General features: G+C 39.5%; 1 protein-coding gene across 2 annotated transcripts in view; it reads left to right on the top strand.

The window, feature by feature from the left end:
* The window catches only part of LOC150087142 (uncharacterized), a 167,698-nt gene that overhangs the window by 78,574 nt on the left and 65,456 nt on the right, over nucleotides 1-23,668 (top strand). For both annotated transcript variants that reach the window (XM_090371844.1, XM_090371843.1), the window contains exon 4: nucleotides 18,111-18,186. In XM_090371844.1, coding sequence (XP_090227970.1) covers nucleotides 18,111-18,186 — 76 coding nt within the window. The remainder of the gene's footprint in view (nucleotides 1-18,110; nucleotides 18,187-23,668) is intronic.

Genomic DNA, 23,668 nt, shown 5'->3' with positions numbered 1-23,668 from the left:
AGCTTATGTAGCATCAGCCAAAAAAAAAAATAAATAAATAAAAATTCACACAACCATTCCCTCTAAATGTCTGTCCAGTTCCTCAAATTTATTTAACCTATCAACTTTCAAAACAACAGATAAAAGTTTGTTCCAGCAATTAACTACCCACTGGCTAAAGGCAAATTTCTGCACATGTATTCTACAACTGTCTTTCCTCCATTTGAATTTGACTCCTTAGGTTCGTAATCACACAAAGGAATCCCATCAGAATTCAGCATGCTCAGCCCATTTAAGGCCTTATATACCTCAATCAGGTCACCTCACGGGTGCCTAGTCTCCAGCTGCTGCAATTTGCAGGACTTAAGGCTCTCTTGGTAAGAGGATCACTTCATTCCCATCATTAATCTTCTTGCCCTTCTCTGTTCACGCTGAAGCAAATCGACATCCTTCCTAAAATGAGGCCTCCAGACCTATATGCAGTACTCAAGGTGTGGCCTGACCATTGCCTTATACAGAGGGACAATCAACTCCTTTTCCCTGCTACCAAAATTCCTGTATATCATTGACAAAACTCCATGACCTGCTCTGGCAGTCTGTCTGCATTGCTCACAAAAAATTTCATATCTGACTGCATAATCTCCCAGGTCTTTTTCATTTTCTACCACCCTAAGTGTAGTACCTCTGGGGTTACTTCTACCCATATGCAGTACTTTAAATTTGTCAATGTTAAACTTCAGTTGCCACTTCTCAGCCCATCTTCCCAAATTTTCTAGATCCTGTTGCAGTAGCACACTGCCATTACTATCATTAACAACCCTGTCAACCTTTGTATCATCTGCAAACTTTGACACTAAGCCTCATATACCTTCATCAATATCATTGATAAATATACAAAACAACAGTGGGCCCAACACCAAACCCTGTGGGACTCCACTAATAACTAAGTCCACAAAGAGCAGTGCCCATTGATTACCACCCTCTGTCTTCTCCCACTCAACCATCCTTTTATCCATTGTAGCAACTTACTCTTAATACCATTCTGCTCCAATTTGTACAGTAGTCTTCCATGCACAACAGTGTCAAAAGCTTTCCTGAAATCCAAGTATATGATATCAGAATTATTTTTTGCAACCACATAATATCCAATCAAGTTTGTCAGACAAGACTTTCCCTTAACAAACTCTGAGACACATTCGGACTGTGTCTCAATTATTGCTGCAGTCTTGTCTAGATGATCCTGCATTGCATCTTTAACCGGTGACTCCATTATTTTACCCGGAACAGAAGTTAAACTAACTGGTCTGTAATTACTCTTGTCACCCTTCAATTCCCATTTGTGAATTGGAGATACATTTGCACATCTCCAGTCCATAAGGACCTCCCCTGAGTCCAAGGATGCTCTCATAATTATGGCTAAGGATTTGCTCACTTCCTTTGCTGCCTCCTGTAATATAACTGGATAGATCCCATCCACCCTAGGTGCCTTTCTTATGTTTAACTTCAACAATTTCTCCTGCACTTTGCCGTCAGTTATTACAAAATCATTAAGCACCCTGCTACAATTTGATAACCTTCTGGCATTTTCATTCCTTAATAACTCCTCATCTGTGAATGTAGATGCAAAATGCTCATTCAGTTTGTTTGCTATCTGAGCAGGATCATCAACAGTCAAACTATCGATATCAAGTGGACCAATCTGATTTATCCCCTTCCTTTTAGAGTTTATATAAATAAAGAAATCCATGCTGTTTTTCTTTTTTTTTATGTGAACCCCAAACACGAGAGTTATTAGAACCTATAGTACTTAGTACCGTGCTTGGGTTGGAGGTTGAGAAGACGAAAGAAGATATTTGTTGACATTGGACTTGAACTTCTGTAGATTGTAATTTTCAGGAAATACGTATGAAGGAAGGTTGTTCCAGAAAACGGAAGTTGAATAAATAAATGAGGAAGATGAAAAGTTGGTTCTGTGGGTTTGAAGTTGGACAGTAAATGGATGTTGGTGTGGCTGCACGTGTTTGGACTGTTTTGAAAGAGAGAGCGGGAATTATAGAAGCCAATTCAGAAGAACAGTGCCCATGGAAGTATCTGTAGAAGAGGCATGTAGCAGAAACAGTACGTCTATGAGAAAGGGAGTGGAGAGACTCTGTTAGAGATGAATCATTAATTAACCTAACTGCCCTCTTCTGAATGGAATCAAGAAGCCTGAGAAAGGTTTTGGGGGTCACCACCCCAGACGTGGGAACAATATTCTATGGCAGGTCCGGATTTGCGATTTATACAGAGTGAACAGCTGTTTGGAAGAAAAGTAATGCCGAGAGTGAAAGAGAAAACCAAGTTTTTTAGATGCAGAGGAAGCAATATTTGTAATGTGCTTGTGCCAAGAGAGATTAAAGTCAGGGTAATTCCCAAAAGAGATATATCATTTTACCTAGAAATCAGAGTGTCACTAAAGATAAGCATAGGAGCAGAAGAATCCTTTTTGCGAGATATAAGACAAGACTGAGTTTTAGAAGGGTTGAAATCAACTAAGTTGTCTTTGCCCCACTGGAGAATTACCTGAAGATCGGTATTTAAGGAATTGGTCCCAGATTTTCGAGAAGTTGAAGCTGATTAAGCAGTACAAGTTTTCTCAAAATGGAAAGTGGAATGCAATGTGCTATCATCGGCAAAACTATGGATAGGATTTCCAATCAATGGAAGAAGGTCATTATTATACAAGAGGAAAAGAGTGGGGGAAAGAACTTAACCTTGGGGGACACTGGCATTAGTGGAGAAGTTAGAAGACAGAGAGCCATCTACCATCACCCTCAGTGAGCGATTAGAGAGAAAACTGGATAACCAATTACTAAAAACAGTTGGCAAACCATAAGATGGAAGCTTGTTTAGAAGACCTTTATGCCAAACACGATCAAAAGCTTTTGAGATGTCAAGAGCAACTACTTGTGTTTCACCGACCCTTTCCATTGAATTAGTCCATAAATGGGTAACATAAGCCAGAATATCACCAGTGGATCAACACTGACGGAATCCATACTGGCGATTATTGATCAGACGGACGTTTTCTAGGTAGTTTAAGAGTTGGCAGTTAATTGATTTCTCCATTATTTTAGAAAGAGTAGAAGTAATTGCAATGGGACGATAATTGGATGGGAGGGATTTGTCACCCTTCTTAGGAACATGCTGGATATGAGCAAATTTCCAAGCAGAAGGAAAAACACCTTTGGAATAAGAAAGTGAAAAAAGGCGGCGAAGAATAGGAGTAAGTTCAGGAGTACAGGTTTTGAGAACAAGTGGAGAAATACCATTGGGACGTGGAGCTTTCTTAGCATCAAGATTCGTCAAAATCCTTCTGACATCCTTTTGACGGAAGACCACAGGAGGCATTGAATGGAGCATGTAGGGGATGGTGGGAGGGGTTTTACTAAGATTATTAATGCATGAGTTGGAAGAAAAATTGGATGGTTTGGACAGAGGTGGGCAAAAGTGCGGCCAATAGCTTTGGCAAGAGACCAGAATGCTCGGCTACCATCAGGGCAAGAAGCAAGTTTTCTACTCGGTTGCAGTGCTTATGTCACACCAAACTGACTCAACAGTGCATTGTCCATCTATATCAAATGGATGCACTTCTTTTGATTTTATGGTTTTCTTAATTAACAGCATAACCCCTCCTCCCTTCCTATCCTATCTATCCTTTCCTTACATATTTGTTGAAAAGTTGGTTCTGTGGGTTTGAAGTTGGACAGTAAATGGATGTTGGTGTGGCTGCACGTGTTTGGACTGTTTTGAAAGAGAGAGCGGGAATTATAGAAGCCAATTCAGAAGAACAGTGCCCATGGAAGTATCTGTAGAAGAGGCATGTAGCAGAAACAGTACGTCTATGAGAAAGGGAGTGGAGAGACTCTGTTAGAGATGAATCATTAATTAACCTAACTGCCCTCTTCTGAATGGAATCAAGAAGCCTGAGAAAGGTTTTGGGGGTCACCACCCCAGACGTGGGAACAATATTCTATGGCAGGTCCGGATTTGCGATTTATACAGAGTGAACAGCTGTTTGGAAGAAAAGTAATGCCGAGAGTGAAAGAGAAAACCAAGTTTTTTAGATGCAGAGGAAGCAATATTTGTAATGTGCTTGTGCCAAGAGAGATTAAAGTCAGGGTAATTCCCAAAAGAGATATATCATTTTACCTAGAAATCAGAGTGTCACTAAAGATAAGCATAGGAGCAGAAGAATCCTTTTTGCGAGATATAAGACAAGACTGAGTTTTAGAAGGGTTGAAATCAACTAAGTTGTCTTTGCCCCACTGGAGAATTACCTGAAGATCGGTATTTAAGGAATTGGTCCCAGATTTTCGAGAAGTTGAAGCTGATTAAGCAGTACAAGTTTTCTCAAAATGGAAAGTGGAATGCAATGTGCTATCATCGGCAAAACTATGGATAGGATTTCCAATCAATGGAAGAAGGTCATTATTATACAAGAGGAAAAGAGTGGGGGAAAGAACTTAACCTTGGGGGACACTGGCATTAGTGGAGAAGTTAGAAGACAGAGAGCCATCTACCATCACCCTCAGTGAGCGATTAGAGAGAAAACTGGATAACCAATTACTAAAAACAGTTGGCAAACCATAAGATGGAAGCTTGTTTAGAAGACCTTTATGCCAAACACGATCAAAAGCTTTTGAGATGTCAAGAGCAACTACTTGTGTTTCACCGACCCTTTCCATTGAATTAGTCCATAAATGGGTAACATAAGCCAGAATATCACCAGTGGATCAACACTGACGGAATCCATACTGGCGATTATTGATCAGACGGACGTTTTCTAGGTAGTTTAAGAGTTGGCAGTTAATTGATTTCTCCATTATTTTAGAAAGAGTAGAAGTAATTGCAATGGGACGATAATTGGATGGGAGGGATTTGTCACCCTTCTTAGGAACATGCTGGATATGAGCAAATTTCCAAGCAGAAGGAAAAACACCTTTGGAATAAGAAAGTGAAAAAAGGCGGCGAAGAATAGGAGTAAGTTCAGGAGTACAGGTTTTGAGAACAAGTGGAGAAATACCATTGGGACGTGGAGCTTTCTTAGCATCAAGATTCGTCAAAATCCTTCTGACATCCTTTTGACGGAAGACCACAGGAGGCATTGAATGGAGCATGTAGGGGATGGTGGGAGGGGTTTTACTAAGATTATTAATGCATGAGTTGGAAGAAAAATTGGATGGTTTGGACAGAGGTGGGCAAAAGTGCGGCCAATAGCTTTGGCAAGAGACCAGAATGCTCGGCTACCATCAGGGCAAGAAGCAAGTTTTCTACTCGGTTGCAGTGCTTATGTCACACCAAACTGACTCAACAGTGCATTGTCCATCTATATCAAATGGATGCACTTCTTTTGATTTTATGGTTTTCTTAATTAACAGCATAACCCCTCCTCCCTTCCTATCCTATCTATCCTTTCCTTACATATTTGTTGAAAAGTTGGTTCTGTGGGTTTGAAGTTGGACAGTAAATGGATGTTGGTGTGGCTGCACGTGTTTGGACTGTTTTGAAAGAGAGAGCGGGAATTATAGAAGCCAATTCAGAAGAACAGTGCCCATGGAAGTATCTGTAGAAGAGGCATGTAGCAGAAACAGTACGTCTATGAGAAAGGGAGTGGAGAGACTCTGTTAGAGATGAATCATTAATTAACCTAACTGCCCTCTTCTGAATGGAATCAAGAAGCCTGAGAAAGGTTTTGGGGGTCACCACCCCAGACGTGGGAACAATATTCTATGGCAGGTCCGGATTTGCGATTTATACAGAGTGAACAGCTGTTTGGAAGAAAAGTAATGCCGAGAGTGAAAGAGAAAACCAAGTTTTTTAGATGCAGAGGAAGCAATATTTGTAATGTGCTTGTGCCAAGAGAGATTAAAGTCAGGGTAATTCCCAAAAGAGATATATCATTTTACCTAGAAATCAGAGTGTCACTAAAGATAAGCATAGGAGCAGAAGAATCCTTTTTGCGAGATATAAGACAAGACTGAGTTTTAGAAGGGTTGAAATCAACTAAGTTGTCTTTGCCCCACTGGAGAATTACCTGAAGATCGGTATTTAAGGAATTGGTCCCAGATTTTCGAGAAGTTGAAGCTGATTAAGCAGTACAAGTTTTCTCAAAATGGAAAGTGGAATGCAATGTGCTATCATCGGCAAAACTATGGATAGGATTTCCAATCAATGGAAGAAGGTCATTATTATACAAGAGGAAAAGAGTGGGGGAAAGAACTTAACCTTGGGGGACACTGGCATTAGTGGAGAAGTTAGAAGACAGAGAGCCATCTACCATCACCCTCAGTGAGCGATTAGAGAGAAAACTGGATAACCAATTACTAAAAACAGTTGGCAAACCATAAGATGGAAGCTTGTTTAGAAGACCTTTATGCCAAACACGATCAAAAGCTTTTGAGATGTCAAGAGCAACTACTTGTGTTTCACCGACCCTTTCCATTGAATTAGTCCATAAATGGGTAACATAAGCCAGAATATCACCAGTGGATCAACACTGACGGAATCCATACTGGCGATTATTGATCAGACGGACGTTTTCTAGGTAGTTTAAGAGTTGGCAGTTAATTGATTTCTCCATTATTTTAGAAAGAGTAGAAGTAATTGCAATGGGACGATAATTGGATGGGAGGGATTTGTCACCCTTCTTAGGAACATGCTGGATATGAGCAAATTTCCAAGCAGAAGGAAAAACACCTTTGGAATAAGAAAGTGAAAAAAGGCGGCGAAGAATAGGAGTAAGTTCAGGAGTACAGGTTTTGAGAACAAGTGGAGAAATACCATTGGGACGTGGAGCTTTCTTAGCATCAAGATTCGTCAAAATCCTTCTGACATCCTTTTGACGGAAGACCACAGGAGGCATTGAATGGAGCATGTAGGGGATGGTGGGAGGGGTTTTACTAAGATTATTAATGCATGAGTTGGAAGAAAAATTGGATGGTTTGGACAGAGGTGGGCAAAAGTGCGGCCAATAGCTTTGGCAAGAGACCAGAATGCTCGGCTACCATCAGGGCAAGAAGCAAGTTTTCTACTCGGTTGCAGTGCTTATGTCACACCAAACTGACTCAACAGTGCATTGTCCATCTATATCAAATGGATGCACTTCTTTTGATTTTATGGTTTTCTTAATTAACAGCATAACCCCTCCTCCCTTCCTATCCTATCTATCCTTTCCTTACATATTTTACTCCCCAAATTCCAATTCTGCATTCCTAATATCTGTGTGACACCACGCCTTTGATGTCTTGACCATCACTTCAAATTCATCAAATTTATTTACTATACTTCTAGCATTGGTATACATCCAAGTATACTTGCACCTCTTCTTATTCTTAGTTACCCTAACACATCCCATATACCCACCTGGTTCACGATGACTGCCATCAGTCCCTGAAACCCCCAGCACCCTTCACTCTAGGCCTGTGGCTACTTTTAACCTTTTACTCCCCCCCCCCCCAAGCTAGCAGTTTTCTGTCCCACCTAATGCTGGCTTCATAGCATCAGCAAATATTCTTGCACCCTTTCTATTTAGCATTAGCATTAGTAGAGGCATTTGATGCAAGAAAGCAAGCTTATGCAGCATCAGCCAAAAAAAAAAAAAATAAATAAAAAATAACCACTTCCACTTCACCCCTCTGCTCATTCGAAATACCTGTCCAGCTGAGCCTTAAACTTATTTAGGCTATCAACTTCCACGACAAGGGATGGAAGTCTATTCCAGCAACCAACCACCCGCTGGCTAAAGGCAAATTTCCTCACGTCTATCCTACATCTGTCTTTCCTCAATTTGAATTTATGCCCTCTCAAGTGATTATTCTGAGCAAGAGGAAGAATCCCATCAGCATTGAGCATGCTCAAACCATTCAAGGCTTTATACACCTCTATCAGATCACCTCGCCCATGCCTAGTCTCCAGACACTGTAATTTGCAAAACTTAAGCCTTTCTCCATAAGAGCACCCCTTTGTTCCATTAACTAATCTTGTTGCCCTTCTCTGTACTCGTTCCAGCATCTCTACATCCTTCTTGAAATGAGGCCTCCAGACCTGTATACAGTACTTTAGGTGCGGTCTGACCATTGCCTTATACAAGGGAATAATCACCTCCTTATCCCTGCTAGAAAAATTCCTATATATCATCGACAATACACAATGAGCTACTCATGCAGCCCGTCTGCACTGCTCAGAAAACTTCATATCTGCCTGCACAACCACCCCCAGGTCCCTTTCATTCTCTACCACTGTCAGTGTAGTACCACAGAGTTGATACGTTGCTCTGGGGTTGCTGTTTCCCATATGTAGTACTTTACATTTGTCAATGTCAATGTTTAAGTGTATCCCATCCTTGTAGAAGCAGTCTCTCCTGTTAACAAGCACAGACCATGCTGAAAAAAATTCTACCCCATGAGCCTTATCATAGGGTAGAATAAATTATCTTCCTTGCCTGAAGTGTTCTTCTAACTTCCCTTCTGTTCATCTAACAGTGATATCACAATATCTGTGCAGAACGATAGTGTTGCCCCATTCAGTAATTTTTCCTTCAAATTGAAAGGTGGCATTCCTTTCTATTTAGATGAACAGTAGCACAAGAATTAGTTTACTTTTTATGCAGTACCTTACAAAGTAGTGGACTTGTATACCAGTTGTCTGTACTTAAGAGTGGCTGAAGTAAATGCATTAACAATAGCTCTGCTTACTCCTAAATTTGCATTTACTGCAAATTTATTTTATTTGTGGATTCAGTGTATGTTTAGTTTATTTGTGAATTCAGTGTAAACTATTCAGTGTATGTCTATTTTATTTGTCTATTCAGTGTATGTCTATTTTATTTGTCTATTCAGTGTATGTCTATTTTATTTGTCGATTCAGTGTATATCTATTTTATTTGTCTATTCAGTTTATGTCTATTTTATTTCGATTCAGTGTAAACTATTAGGTCAAGCATATATATCCAATGGTTATACACCAAATCTATGTCATTTTGTGATGTATTGTTTTATGCCAAGATCTTTGAACATTAGTAGGCTCTCATCGAAGCACAAGTTTACATACAGATAAAATTTTCAATGTCCTGAAAATTTTTCTTAGCATATTCAGCACAAGATCTCAGCCTGTACATATACACTGGTGTGCAAAACTTAAGGACCGACACTATTTCTAAAGGTTACAACCACAAAATCTTTACTTAAGGTACTCTTTACTGACGAGAGTAGATTAAGTCTCAGCAGTGATTTTGGAATTCAACTAATCTGGCAAGAGGTTGGTACACAGTATCATCCCGCAAACATCACTGAAAGGGATCGATGTGGCGGTCGAGGTGTTCTTGTCTGGGGAGGCGTTATCTTTGTTGGATGTACACAACTCCAGATACTGGAAGGTGGTACTGTAACTGGTGCACGCCACTGCACTGAGGTAATCCTTCCTGAGGTGTCATCGGCCCAGAGTTCATGTTTATGGATGATAACGGCACACCCCATTGCACTGCAGCTGTTGATATTCTTTTGGAAAGTGAGGACGTTGTTCGTATGAATTGGCCTGCCCGTTCCACTGGTCTAAATCCCATCGAACACATATGGGATGCTCTGGGGAGACACCTGGCGGCACGTCCACACCCACCAGAAAATGTTCACCAGCTGAAGATGGTGCTGACAGAGGAATGGATGATGTTACTTCAAGAACTTATCAACAACATTGTTTTAAGTATGGACAGGTGGTGCAAAGCCTGCATTGACATTAGGGGTGGCCATATCTCTTACTGAGGTCCACCTCTCCTACTGAGGACCGCCTCTTCCCTTTGTTCCATCTTTGGCAGTGATGCATCTGTATCATGGCAGCCAGTGCTATGTTTCCATTTTTGAATAAAGTCCCTCTGTACCATTTTGTTTCCGTTGTTATGTCCGTGTTGTTTCCTTCATTATTTCTGTACCTCACGAGGTTCCTTTGGTATGCTTTTCCCAAATCTAGGCCACTCCTATAAGAAGCTACAGGTGAAAACCTGACTGGTCCTTAATTTTTGCACACCAGTGTAATCACCTTTCTTCTGTTCCTCATTATAACTGCAAAGTAGCATTCAGAGTAGAAAGCTGGAGATTTTAAAAGTCAGTTATTTGACCAATATTCTTTTAGCAATAATTTTTATTATGCACTTCAAGCATAAGATTAGCAGTAAAACAGTAAATTTCTGAAATGAATGTTTCTTTCCATTGTCTTAATGAGTGCAAAATTTCAGTTGTGTTTTCGGTTATGCTAATGGTATAAGTGTTTATCTCTTCAACTACTAATTTTGTATCATCTTCTCTAAACATTAATTATCCCTGAATTACTGCCATCAAACTGATATATTTTAGGAACAAATTCATCCCTATGACATATTTTGTTTGTTTGTTTCCTGCCACTGCTTTGTAGCCTCTATGTAAGAATCAGAACTTATCTCAACATATTGGCGTTCTATATTGCTGCTAATCTCTATTTCATCAGATTTCATGATTTTCATATATCTCTGAAAAACACAGCAAAATATTTTACCAAGAATAAAACTACAACTTGCCTGAACTGCCATCATTTTTTGTTTATATGTTGCTCCATAGTAATAATTTGGCACTGTGCAATAAATTTACGGTTTGTAAACAGAAATGTCTGTTTACAAACTGTAATATTCATATTAATATTTGTAATTGATTGTTTATTTGAAAGCCAACAGATGACAGCACGTATCTGTGAAGTTTTATTAGCTCAACATTACATGATTGCATTACACAGTCTTTTGAATTTATGGCTCATGTATGGTTGAGTGCAAGCTATTAGCGATAATTATGCTGCCTGACTATAATCAAGCACAGCACATAAAGGATTAAGAGAATTTCGAGGCTTTCGGGGAGAAGTTTTTATCAGCATGGCCCTAGTGTAGAAAAAGTTTATTTTGCAGGAATGGCATTTATTTGAATGGAAGGGGTACAGGTCTCCTTGCAGATGTCATTTAAACGGCTTTAAGTTTCGAGGAGAACTTTTAGTATGGGGGACTGAGAAGACCTAGATGGCCACTGATTAATGTCATAATGAAGGTTGCATTTGCCCTCTCCTCAAATATTCAGGCAAGAGGTTTCCTTAGTCCAATGATGAATCCCGGATCCACATGTCCCTAGATGGTTAGTAGTTAATTATGTGAAAGAATGGAACAGAGACATTGCATAATAGGTAGAAACAGCATAAAACACTTCAATAATTAAGCAATATAACAGGGAAGTGAATAACAACCAAATGCAGTTTTTAACATGTTCTCTGCCACTTGATGTATAATATGTGTCAGAGTGCATTTTCATCCTGTTTGCTGGAAGAAAAACTATAGTTTTTCATCCAGAAAAACTATAGTTTTTCATCCAGAAAAAAATTGAAGACTTGGAAAACAAAAACAAAAACCATAAGTCTTTAATTAAATTTCCTTGTCTAGACAAGACTTGGCCCCAGACTTCTTGGATGTCAGAATTGGTAGGGTTTTCATTGCTCTGTCTCATGCGCATTGATTCTTCAACAATTCAAATACTGTCCAACCAATGACAATTCTCTGTTCTGAAACAGCTGATTGATGTGAGATTGATGGAAGCTAAGACTTGCACAGACTAACAGAAAAGCTAGTCAGATAACAGTCTAATACGACTGTTATCTAAACAAAGAGGCATTTCAGAATGCATACCACATACCTTGTCATGGGGTATTGCAGCTGACAGATGAGCAAGACTATTCCTGTTCCTACTTCTTTTCCTGTCAGCAAAAAACAAGGTGTTGTTACAGCAGGCTCAGGAATGCCAGCAGTGGAGGATTGGAAAAAATATCCCCTGGTGTGGTGAATCCTGGTGATTTTTAGAACTGCTGGGAGTCGTCATGGAACATGGAAATATATGGGCTATGTTTGGATAACTAAGAGTAAAAAGAGGTGCACGTATACTTGCATGTAAATGAATCCTAGGAGTATAGTAAATAAATTTGATGAATTTGAGGTGCTGGTCAAGACATCAAAGCCATATATTGGGATATCAGAGACATGGTGCCACATGGATATAAGGAATGCAGAATTTGAATTTGGGGAGAACAATGTGTACAGACAGGATAAGAAGGTAGGAGGAATTATGCTGTTAGTTAGGAAACACATAAAATCTAAGGCAGTGCATCCAATTGACATTGGTGGACAAAGCAATGTTGAGTCAGTGTGGTGTGGGAAAACCACTGGGAAAGCAAAAATGAGAGTTGAGAGTAGGAGTGTGTTATAGGCCTAATGATTCTGATGAGTACAGTGAACAACTGGACAGAAAAATGGAGTGGACCAATAATTCAGAATGTCTTATAATGGGGGATTTTAGCTCTCCAGATATTGACTGGAAATTTTGGGTTGGTCTCTTGCACAATAGCAAGATCTTTGTAGATTTACTGGATGACTATTTTCAGCAGCATGTGTGAGAGGCAACCAGAGGGAGTAATATTCTTGATCTGATTATCAGCAGTGATTATTCATACAAAGAATCTGCAGATAAAAGAACTACTAGGTGGCAGTGATCACAGTGTAGCGATGTGGGATTTATTTAATATTGTAACTATCACCAGGGATAAAGGGAAGGGGGTTTTGCTTTCGTAAGGGTAACTACAGTGGTCAAACAGTTTTTAAATTCTATACAGTGGGAAACACTGATGTTACCAACAGCAAATTCTAAATGGGAAGCATTCAAGGAATTAATCTTAGAAACCAACTAAGAAATACTGTTCAAGGTTTAGACCTATGTGGATGTCAGATGAACTGATGAGATTTGTGGCAGAGAAGAAAAATAAAAATGCATGGAATGCGTATAAATTATCAGGTGACACTGAAGCCTGTGGTAGATATAAACTAGTCTGTAATCAAGTCACAAAGGATGTTAGACAGGCGAAAAAAGAGAATTACGAGAAATATTTGGCAAAGGATGCAAAGACTTCTTTACTTATGTAAACTCTAGAAGGAATGGATGAATCAAATTGATATCGATGATCCACTTGATATCGATGGTTAGACTGTTGTTGATCCTGATCAGGTTGCTGACAAACTGAATGAGTATTTTTGTATCTATATTCACACATGAGGAATTCTGTACATAAATGGAGGCCAGAAATTTATCAGATTCTAGTAAGGACAACCAAATATGACTAAATGATTTGTAATAACTGAGAGGAAAGTGGAGGAAAAATTGTTGAAGTTAAATATAAGAAAGGAACCTGGGGTGGATGGGACTTATTCAGTTATATTAAAGGAGTTGGCAAAGGAAATAAGCAAACTTTTAGCCATAATTATGAGAGTATCCTTGGATTCAGGGGAGGTTGCCACAGAGTGGAGAAGAGCAAAAGCAATTCACAAAGGGGGTTCAAAGGGTGACAAGTAATGGAGTCATTTAATAAAGAATTAATGCAGGATCATCTAGACAAGAAAGCAGTTATAGTTCAGACAGAGCATGGGTTTGCTAAGGGGACATCTTGCCTAAATTTGGATAGTATGACGTTGTTACAAAAGAACTGGATGCAAAAAATTATTTTGATATCATATACTTCGATTTCAAGAAAGATATTGATACTGTTGTACAAATTGGAGCAGTATGGCATTAAGGAAAAGTTACTGCTATGAATAAAAGAGTGGTAGTCAATGGACACTGCTCTTCGTGGACTTAGTGAAGTCCCCAAGGGTTCAGTGTTGGGGCCTTTGTTGTTAATAGTAATAGTAGTAATAGAGGCAAGTGATGCAAGAAAGCAAGCATATGAGCTTATGTAGCATCAGCCAAAAAAAAGAAAAAAAAAAAAAATTCACACAACCATTCCCTCTAAAAGCTTGTCCAGTTCCTCCTTGAATTTATTTAAGCTATCAACTTCCACAACGACAGATGGAAACTTGTTCCAGCAATTAACCACCCGTTGGCTGATGGCAAATTTCCGCACATCTATTCTACAGCTGTCTTTCCTCCATTTGAATTTATGTCTCCTTAGGTTTATAATCACGCAGAGGAATCCCATCAGAATTCAGCATGCTCAACCCATTATACACCTCAATCAGGTCACCTCGCAGGTGCCTAGTCACCTCAATCAGGTCACCTCGCAGGTGCCTAGTCTCCATCTGCTGCAATTTGTAGAATTTAAGCCTCTCTTGGTAAGAGGACACCTTCATTCCCCTCACCAATCTTTTTGCCCTTCTCTGTACATGCTCAAGCAAATCTACATCCTTCCTAAAATGAGGCCTCCAGACCTGTACACAGTACCCAAGTCGTGGCCTGACCATTGCCTTATACAAAGGGCTAATCACCTCCATTTCCCTGCTAGCAAAATTCCTGTATATCATTGACAAAACCCCATCACCTGCTATTGCAACCTATCTACATTGCTCAGAAAACTTCATATTTGATTGCACAGTTACTCCCAGGTCTTTTCATTTTCTATCACCTTAAGTGCAATACCACACAGTTGGTACGTTCCTCTGGGGGAATTACTTCTACCCATATGCAGTAATTTGCATTTGTCAATGTTAAACTTCAGTTGCCACTTCTCAGCCCATCTGCCCAAATTTTCTAAATCCCGTTGCAGTAGCACACTGCTATTACTGTCATTAATAACGCTGCCAACCTTTGTATCATCTGCAAACTTTGACACTAAGTCTGATATACCTTCATCAATATCATTGATAAATATACAAAACAACAGTGGGTCCAATACCAAACGCTGTGGGACTCCACTAATAACATTAGTCCACGAAATGCAGCGTCTATTGATTGCCACTCTCTGTCTTCTCCCACTCAACGACTATTTTATCCATTGTAGCAACTTAACCTTAATACCATTCTGCTCCAATTTGTACAGTAATCTTCCATGCGCAACAGTGTCAAAAGCTTTCCTGATATCAAAGTATATGATATCAAAATTATTTTTTGCATCTAGTTCCTTTCTAACCACATCATAGTATGCAATCAAATTTGTCAGACAAGACTGTTCCTTAACAAACCCATGCTGTGTCTGAATTATTGCTGCAGTCTTGTCTAGATGATCCTGCAATACATCTTTAACCACTGACTCCATTATTTTACCTGAAACAGAAGTTAAACTAACTGGTTTGTAATTACTTGTGTCACCCTTCGATCCCCCTTTGTGAATTGGGGATACATTTGCACTTTTCCAGTCCGTGGGCACTTCCGCTAAGTCCAAAGATGCTCTCATAATTATGGCAGGTTTGCTTAGTTCCTATAAATATAGAAAACTGCATGTTTTCTATATTTATCAATGATATGGATGAAGATATAACAGGCTTAATGTTCAAGTTTGCAGATGATGCAAAGGTTGGCAGGGTTGTTAATGACAGTAATGGTGGTATGAGGCTGCAACAGGATCTAGTAGAGTTGAGCAGATGGGCTGAGAGGTGGCAACAGAAGTTTAACTTTGACAAATGCAAAGTACTGCATATGGGTAGCAATAACCACAGAATAACATAGCTACTGTTCTGTACTACACTCAGGATAGTTGAGAATTAAAAAGACCTGGGGATAATTGTGATGTCAGATATGAAGTTTTCAGAGCAGTGTAGACAGGTTGTCAGAGCAGCTCATGGGGTCTTGTCACTGATATACAAGAACTTTGCTAGCAGCGATAAGGATTTGATTATTCCTTTATAGGGCAATGCTCAGGCCACACCTTGAGTCTGCATACATGTCAGAGGCCTCATTTTAGAAAGGATGCAGAGCTGTTGGAATGAGTATAGAGAAGGGCAATGAACTTGGTTAATGGAACAAAGGGATGTGCTTACGAAGAAAGGCTTAAGTCCTGCAAATTTCAGTGTCTGGAGATTAGGCACCTGCAAGGTGATCTTATTGTGGTTAAGGCTTTGAATGGTTTGAGCAAACTCAATGCTGATAAATTCTTTCTCTATCTTGATTATGCAAGTGAGGGGGATAAATTCAAATTGAGGAAAGATAGTTGTAGAATAGATGTGCATAAATTTGCCTTTAGCCAGCAGGTGTTGATTGCTGGAGCAAAGTTTCATGTGTTGTTGTGGAAGTCGATAGCTTAAATATATTCACGGAAGAACTGAACATACTTTTGGAGTGAATGGATGGGTTAAAATGGGAAAGATTTTTTTGGGTTTTTGTTGGCTGATGCTGCGTAAGCTTGCTTTCTTGCATCATATGCCACTACTAATGCTAATACATTTGAATTATGGAATACCTTTAAAGGAAAAATTACAGAAACCATGAATGCATACATACCATTAAGAAAATATTTCAGGAGGACAATGCCTATTGGATGAATGTAGAGCTGGCAGGTCAAATGTAGCAGAAAAAAATAGCAAGGGATAGGTGATGAAAAGTACTGAAACTACAAAAGTATAGCTTCACATGCTGCGATTTTATCACTTTCTCCATCATCAATCTTACGTGTCACAAATAAGATTAGTGAAGCCAAGGTGACTGTGTAGGAGAAAGCACAGTCTATGAGAGTAAAGAATGGGGACAAGAATTTCACATGACTGTTTATTAGAAAAACGTTTGAGGGTAAAGGCATATAAGGCTCCCTGAATGGATGGCATATACCCTGTAATTTGGAGGGTAGTTGCTATGTATATTGAACCACTGAAGTTAACTGTGAGGGCATCTGTGGACTCAGGAGAGATTCCTTTGAATTGAAGTGCCAATATATTGCCAACTAAGAATGGAGCCAGTAACGGCAGAACAGTTAGTCTGTGGTTGGGAAAATCTTAGATGCAATGAGTGCAATCCAGGAACTTTTAGATAATACATGGCATTCTGAAGGACACAACTGGTTTTGTTAAGGGAAAATTAAGTTTAACTAAGTTAGTAGGCTATTTTGACACAGTTACTCATGAGCTGATATAAGGAACAATTTTGACATAATTTATTTGGATTTACCAAAGCATTTGACTCAGTCCTTCATCAGAGGTTATTGTATAATCTGGAACATGTTGGGATTACTGCAAAGATTCTGAGGTGGATTGCTGGTGGCTGCATTGCAGAAGGCAGCGGGTTCATGGATATTCTTCAGATTTGTGTAACATTAAGATTGGGGGGGCCCCCTAGAGTGTTTTTTTGAATGTTGTTACTGATTTCCATAAACATTGACAAAGTAATAAATACATGGAGTGATGTCAAAATTTTCAGATGACAAAGATCGGTAGTCATTAATGATCAGTACCAAATAAACTGCAGTGACTTGAACAGACTCCAAAAATAGCCAGAAAAGTGATAGCTATGTTTTAATGTAGCAAAATGTCTTAATGTCTTAAACTTGGGAATAGCATTCCCAAAATAAATTATACACATGGTAGGGTTGAATTAAAAACAATAGAGGAAGAAATGGATTTGGGAGTTATGATATGGGAAGAGAAATTAAATTTTTTGAGCAGTTTAAACTGGCATCCAGGAAACCCCATGGTGTCCTATCAATGATTTATTGAACATTATCCTGTAGAGATGGGCTGATCACAATCCCAATTGAGCTTCTTGAGAAGAGTCCAAAGATGGGCAACTCACATGGTGGGATCAATAAAAGGGCTACCATATGAGGAAAGACTGCGATTATGTGGGCTACAGAGTATGACCACCTTAAAAACATCAATGACCTGATTGATGTTTTTAATGCTCTGAAATGGGTTAGTAAAATGAATGAAGGTGGAATTTTTACTGTTAAAAAGAATTCCAGAACTAGGGGCCATAAATTCAAATTACAGGGGAAGAGGGTTAGAGTAGACTATAGGAAGTTTTCTTTTAGCCAGCAAGTCGATTGCTTAGCAAGTTGCCTTTGCAAGTAGTTAGGCTGACAGTTTGAATAAATTAAAAGATCAACTGGATAGTCATCTATGTGAGGAGGGAAGCACATAATTTGTATTTTCTTATATACTTTTTTTTTTTTTTTGACCCTTGCAGCAAAAGCCTATGGCTTCCTTGCACTATATGGCAAAGCTATCAGGATGGATATGTTTTTTGCGGCTTAACTTCAGTTTTGGGTGATGTAACTTTTGTTGGTTATTAGTTTTCTGTTTGAAAAGTAATAATTGGCAAATTTTGAAATGCCTGTTTTTTGTTTAGGTCTGGATAATGCTACACCAGAGGAAGTAAATTTTAAACAGACAGGAGGAAGTGGAGGGAGCAGTATAGTGCACAGGTATGGTTTCATCCTGCTAGATATAGCTTTAAGACATCAAATCAGTTCTTAATATGTCACATATTTTAAACTGCAATGGCAACTCATTTCGATGAGATCTATTAGATGGCAAGAATAAATTAGAATGAGAGAGAGAGAGAGAGAGAGAGAGAGAGAGAGAGAGAGAGAGAGAGAGAGAGAGAGAGAGAGAGAGAGAGAGAGAGAGAGAGAGATGTTCGTGTAGATAGTGTTATAAAAGATACTATATTCACCTTACATCATATCTAAGGAGTAATTACAATTGAACTCAGTGGAGTTTTCCCTAATCACGTCACACATTTGAACAATATCACTGAAAATCAAGGGCTGAAACACAGTTTGAGACTGTCTGTAACCTTCCCTCTAAGTGATATGCTAGTCAGTACCATATACAGCGTTAGCATTAGTAGGGGCATATGATGCAAGAAAGCAAGCTTATGCAGCATCATCCAAAAAAACCCCCACTTCCATTTCACCCCCTCCGTTCGTTCGAAATACCTGTCCAGCTGAGCCTTAAATTTATTTAGGCTATCAACTTCCACAACAAGGGATGGAAGTCTATTCCACCAACCAACTACCCGCTGGCTAAAGGCAAATTCCGCACATCTATCCTACCTCTGTCTTTCCTCAATTTGAATTTATGCCCTCTCAAGTGATTATTCTGAGCAAGAGGAAGAATCCCATCAGCATTGAGCATGCTCAAACCATTCAAGGCTTTATACACCTCTATCAGATCACCTCGCCCATGCCTAGTCTCCAGACACGGCAATTTGCAAAACTTAAGCCTTTCTTCGTAAGAGCACCCCCTTGTTCCATTAACTAATCTTGTTGCCCTTCTCTGTACTTGTTCCAGCAGCTCTACATCCTTCTTGAAATGAGGCCTCCAGACCTGTATACAGTACTCAAGGTGTGGTCTGACCATTGCCTTATACAAGGGAATAATCACCTCCTTATCCCTGCTAGAAAAATTCCAGTATATCATTGACAAGACACCATGAGCTACTCTTGCAGCACGTCTGCACTGCTCAGAGAACTTCATATCTGCCTGCACAATTACCCCCAGGTCCTTATAATTCTCTACCACTGTCAGTGTAGTACAACAGAGTCGATACATTGCTCTGGGGTTGCTGTTTCCCATATGTAGTACTTTACATTTGTCAATGTTAAATTTCATTTGCCACCTCTCAGCCCATCTGCTCAACCTTTCCAGATCCCGTTGCAGCAGCATAGCGTCAGTAGTGTCCTTGATAACCCTGCTAACCTTTGTATGTATCGTCTGAAAACTTGGACATTAAGCTTGATATACCATCATTAATATCATTTATAAATACAGAAAACAGTAATGAACCCAACACTGAACCCTGAGGGACTCCACTAATAACATTAGTCCACGATAAGCAGTGTCCATTGATTACCACTCTCTGTCTTCTCCCCCTCAACCATCCCTTATCCATACCAGCAATTTGCCTCCAGTGCCATACTGCTCCAATTTGTTCAGCAGTCTTCCATGTGCAACAGTATCAAAAGCCTTTCTAAGATCCAAATATATAATATCAAAGTTATTCCCTGCATCCAGTTCTTTTGTGACTGCATCATAGTATCCAATCAAATTGGTCAGGCAAGACTTTCCCTTAACAAAACCATGGTGTGTCCGAGCTATAACTGAAGTCTTGTATAGATGATCCTGCAGTGCTTCTTTAACCAGTGCCTCTATTGCTCCATTAATTTCTCCTTTAACCAGTGCCTACATCCTGGAACAGAAGTTAAACTCGCAGGTCTATAATTACTTGTGTCAGCCTTTGATCCTCCTTTGTGAATTGGGGTCATATTTGCACAACTCCAGTATATGGGTACCTCCCCTGAGTCCAAAGAAGCTCTCATAATTATGGCTAAGGGTTTGCTTAGTTCCTTTGCTGCCTCCTTTAATATAACTGGATAGATCCCATCCACCCCAGGTGCCTTTTTTATGTTTATCCTCAACAATTTCTCCTCCACTTTCCTCTCAGTTATTACAAAATCATCTCGCTCACTGCTAGAGTTTACTTCACCTCTGGCATTCCCCTTCCTGAATAACTCCTCATATGTGAATGTAGATGCAAAATACTCATTTAGTTTATTAGCCACCTGAGCAGGATCCTCAACTGTTGAACCTTCAATATCCAGTGGACCAAACTGATTCATCCATTTCCTTCTAGAGTTTACATAGGTAAAGAACTCTTTTTCTGTTTTACTTTGCATCCTTTGCTAAGGATTTCTCATAATTTGCCTTTGCCTGCATAACCTCCTTTGTGACTTGGTTACAGACAAGCTTATATCTATCATAAGCTTCCATGTCACCCATTAATTTATATGTATCCCATGCATTTTTCTTCTCTGCCATATGTCTCATTAGTTCATCTGACATCCATTTAGGTCTAAACCTTGAACAATATTTCTTAGTTGGTGTGTAAAAGCCTAGTAGCTTCCAAGATAAGTTCTTTGAATGATTCCCATTTTGAAGTTGCTGTTGGTAATATCATCAGTTGGTCCCATTGTATAGAATTTAAATACTGCCTCAGATCATCGTAGTCACCTTTACGAAAGCAAAAACCCTTCCCTTTACCCCTAATGGTAGTTATCTCTTTGAGTAAATCCCACTTCAGCACACTATGAACACTGCCACCTAGTGGTTCCTTTATCTGCAGATTCTTAATGCATGAAGAATCACTACTGATAATCAGATCAAGAGTATTACTCCCTCTTGTTGCCTTCCAAACATGCTGATGTAGAAAAGAATCATCCAATAAATCCACAAAAGCCTTCCTAGTGTGTGAGTGACAAACCCACAAATTCCAGTCAATATCTGGGAAATTAAAATCCCCCAGCGATGTCGACTGGCTTCACTTCCTTGGATTTTATGTGTTTCTTAACTAATAGAATAACGCCTCCTCCCTTCCTATCCTGTCTATCCTTTCTGTACACATTGTACTTCCCAAATTCCAGTTCTGCATTCCTTATATCTGTGTGACACCACATCTCTGATATCCCAACAATATCTGCCTTTGATATTTTGAGCAATACTTCAAATTCATCAAATTTATTTACCAAACTCCTAGCATACACGCAAGTATACATGCACCTGTTCCTATTCTTAGCTACCCTAACACAACCCATGTGTTTACTTGTACCCCAATGACTCCCAGCAGTCTCTGAAATATCCTGTATCTTGTTTTCCAGGCTGCTGCTCATTCCAGTAGAAGCAGTGCAAGAATCACTTTCAACTCTGCTAGTGGCTACTGTTAACCTATTAGTCCTTGTATCCCCCCAAGCTAGCGGCGCCTCTGTAGCCAGGTGGCAGGAGCAGCAGTGCGTAGCACATGCTTCTTGATTAGACCGTGGTTCGAGTCCGTGACCACCAAATACTGAGGATGCGGAAAGGTTAGAGAATGACCACCGCATATCCCCGGAGCAATATGGCCTTAGTTGCTAATGCTCCTAAAAAAAACCAAATAACAACAACAACCCCCCAAGCTAGCAGTGTTCCGACCCACCTAACACTGCCTTGATAGCATCAGCAAATATTCTTGCACCCTTTCTATTTAAGTGTATCCCATCCCTGTAGAAGCAGTCTCTCCTGTTAACAAGTAGAGACCAGGCTGAAAAAAAATTCTACCCTTGAGCCTTGCACAATCTTTCCAGTGCCGAATTGATCGACAAGGCTCTCATCATATACTCCCTCCTATCGTGTCTGGGCAGAATTGCAGACACTTTCAAATTCAACCCTAATTCACGGCTTTTTTTTCAATAGTAAACTGTACTTGTTAAGTAATTCTGCCGGTCTCCTCTTAATATCATTAGTGCAAACGTGTACAACCTTTTGTGCTCTTAAAAGATGATATCTGCTCTACAACGTCATCAACCTTTGCCCCTGGCAAGACATACCCTGGTTCTGTTCCACCTATTTTTTTTACAAAGCATGTTCGTGGGACCACCGCATTCTGCCTTGGGGGTTGCCGCTGTGTTGCGTGATGACCAAGTGCAAGCTCTGGCGTTGATGTGGGCAGCTGAGAGCTTGATGGCCCCCTCAATTTAGATCTTTCCACCCTGTTCTTCAAGCTCTCATATAGGCCGATAACAACGCTGAGTTTTCACCTGATTTCCTTACACTCCTTACATCGCGCACACACAGAGACAACCCCCATGGCAATATCATGTCCCATACCGATTGCTCCACAAACATCATGCAAGCAGTGCATTTTAGAATGCTGTGATTCAGCGGTTAACTGATCCCCTCAGGTCTCCTCTGAGCCAAAGCACGTCCATTAGCTTGAGCCTTTTGCTTTGCTGCTCTGGTGTGAGTTATGATTTCGATTTAATTTCAATAAAATTTCAATTTCAGTACAAAATTAGAACCCTAAACTTGTATCCCAACACAGTTATAACGCTATATATATTTTTCAGTATCGAGTATTATCTACGAGTTCTGTTTATATAACTTCCGTATCGCATTAATTAATTATGTTGTTTGTAATCTAAGTCATATGTATTTAGTTAAAAAGTACAATTTAATTGACAATGAAGTTTAACAAGATTAACAGATTTTACTGATTAATATACAATATTATATTATATACTATACTAAGCTTACGCTATCTAGTTCGGGATATAACGTTGTATCGTTTAACAATGGTGGCAAGTTACAAACGGTAAATCTACGGACACTTTAGTATTAATTTACTTCCAAATCTCACTGTGTCAATTCAGAATAAACTAAGGATCCTGACTAGGTCTATAAGCTACTTATAGAAAACAATTTGATATAGCAATTGGTCAATAAAGGTGCTAAATATGGCTAAAAAACTTTTCGTTCAATGGAGCTGCAACTTGTAACATGTAGGTCGACCTTGGAATCATTCCATATAGTGTAAGGAAGTCTGAGGCTTATGCTGCACAGACCAAAAAAAAAAAGAAAAAAATTGAGAGAGAGAGAGAGAGAGAGAGAGAGAGAGAGAGAGAAGTTGAAAGGAATCACCAAGAAAGAGAAGAATGACTATGTCCAGCTCGGGACCCCGGATGTGCCAAGCCCATATTCTAGAATGGGTTCATGAGTTTGGCTAAGTCATAAATAATACTGTCCAGTCAAAACATGCCCACCCCCATTTTTTAACAGTCAGCTGTTCCTCCTTATGTGTGTATCACATGTTGCAGTGAGAACTGGTAAATGTGATACTTCAGGTTCGTGGCATGCAGTCCATATATGAACTACTTGATTAACCAAGTAGTTAATCAAGTAGTTCATATATGGACTACTTGATTAACTATATATGGATACGTGGCATGCAGTCCATATATGAACTACTTGATTAACCAAGCAAAGGAAATTATGTGACTGACTTAAAAAAAACGGTTGATTGTTGGTTACTTGGATTGAAGAGTAGCAGTATTATGCAAACTGTGCATCTTGTGGCCTGTTGACAGAGTGCTG

The sequence above is a fragment of the Mastigoproctus giganteus genome, chromosome 4 (genome assembly GCF_048544385.1).
Source record: "Mastigoproctus giganteus isolate SK-2022 chromosome 4, ASM4854438v1, whole genome shotgun sequence".
NCBI lineage: Eukaryota > Metazoa > Arthropoda > Arachnida > Uropygi > Thelyphonidae > Mastigoproctus > Mastigoproctus giganteus.
This window is presented reverse-complemented; position numbering and strand designations above follow the sequence as displayed.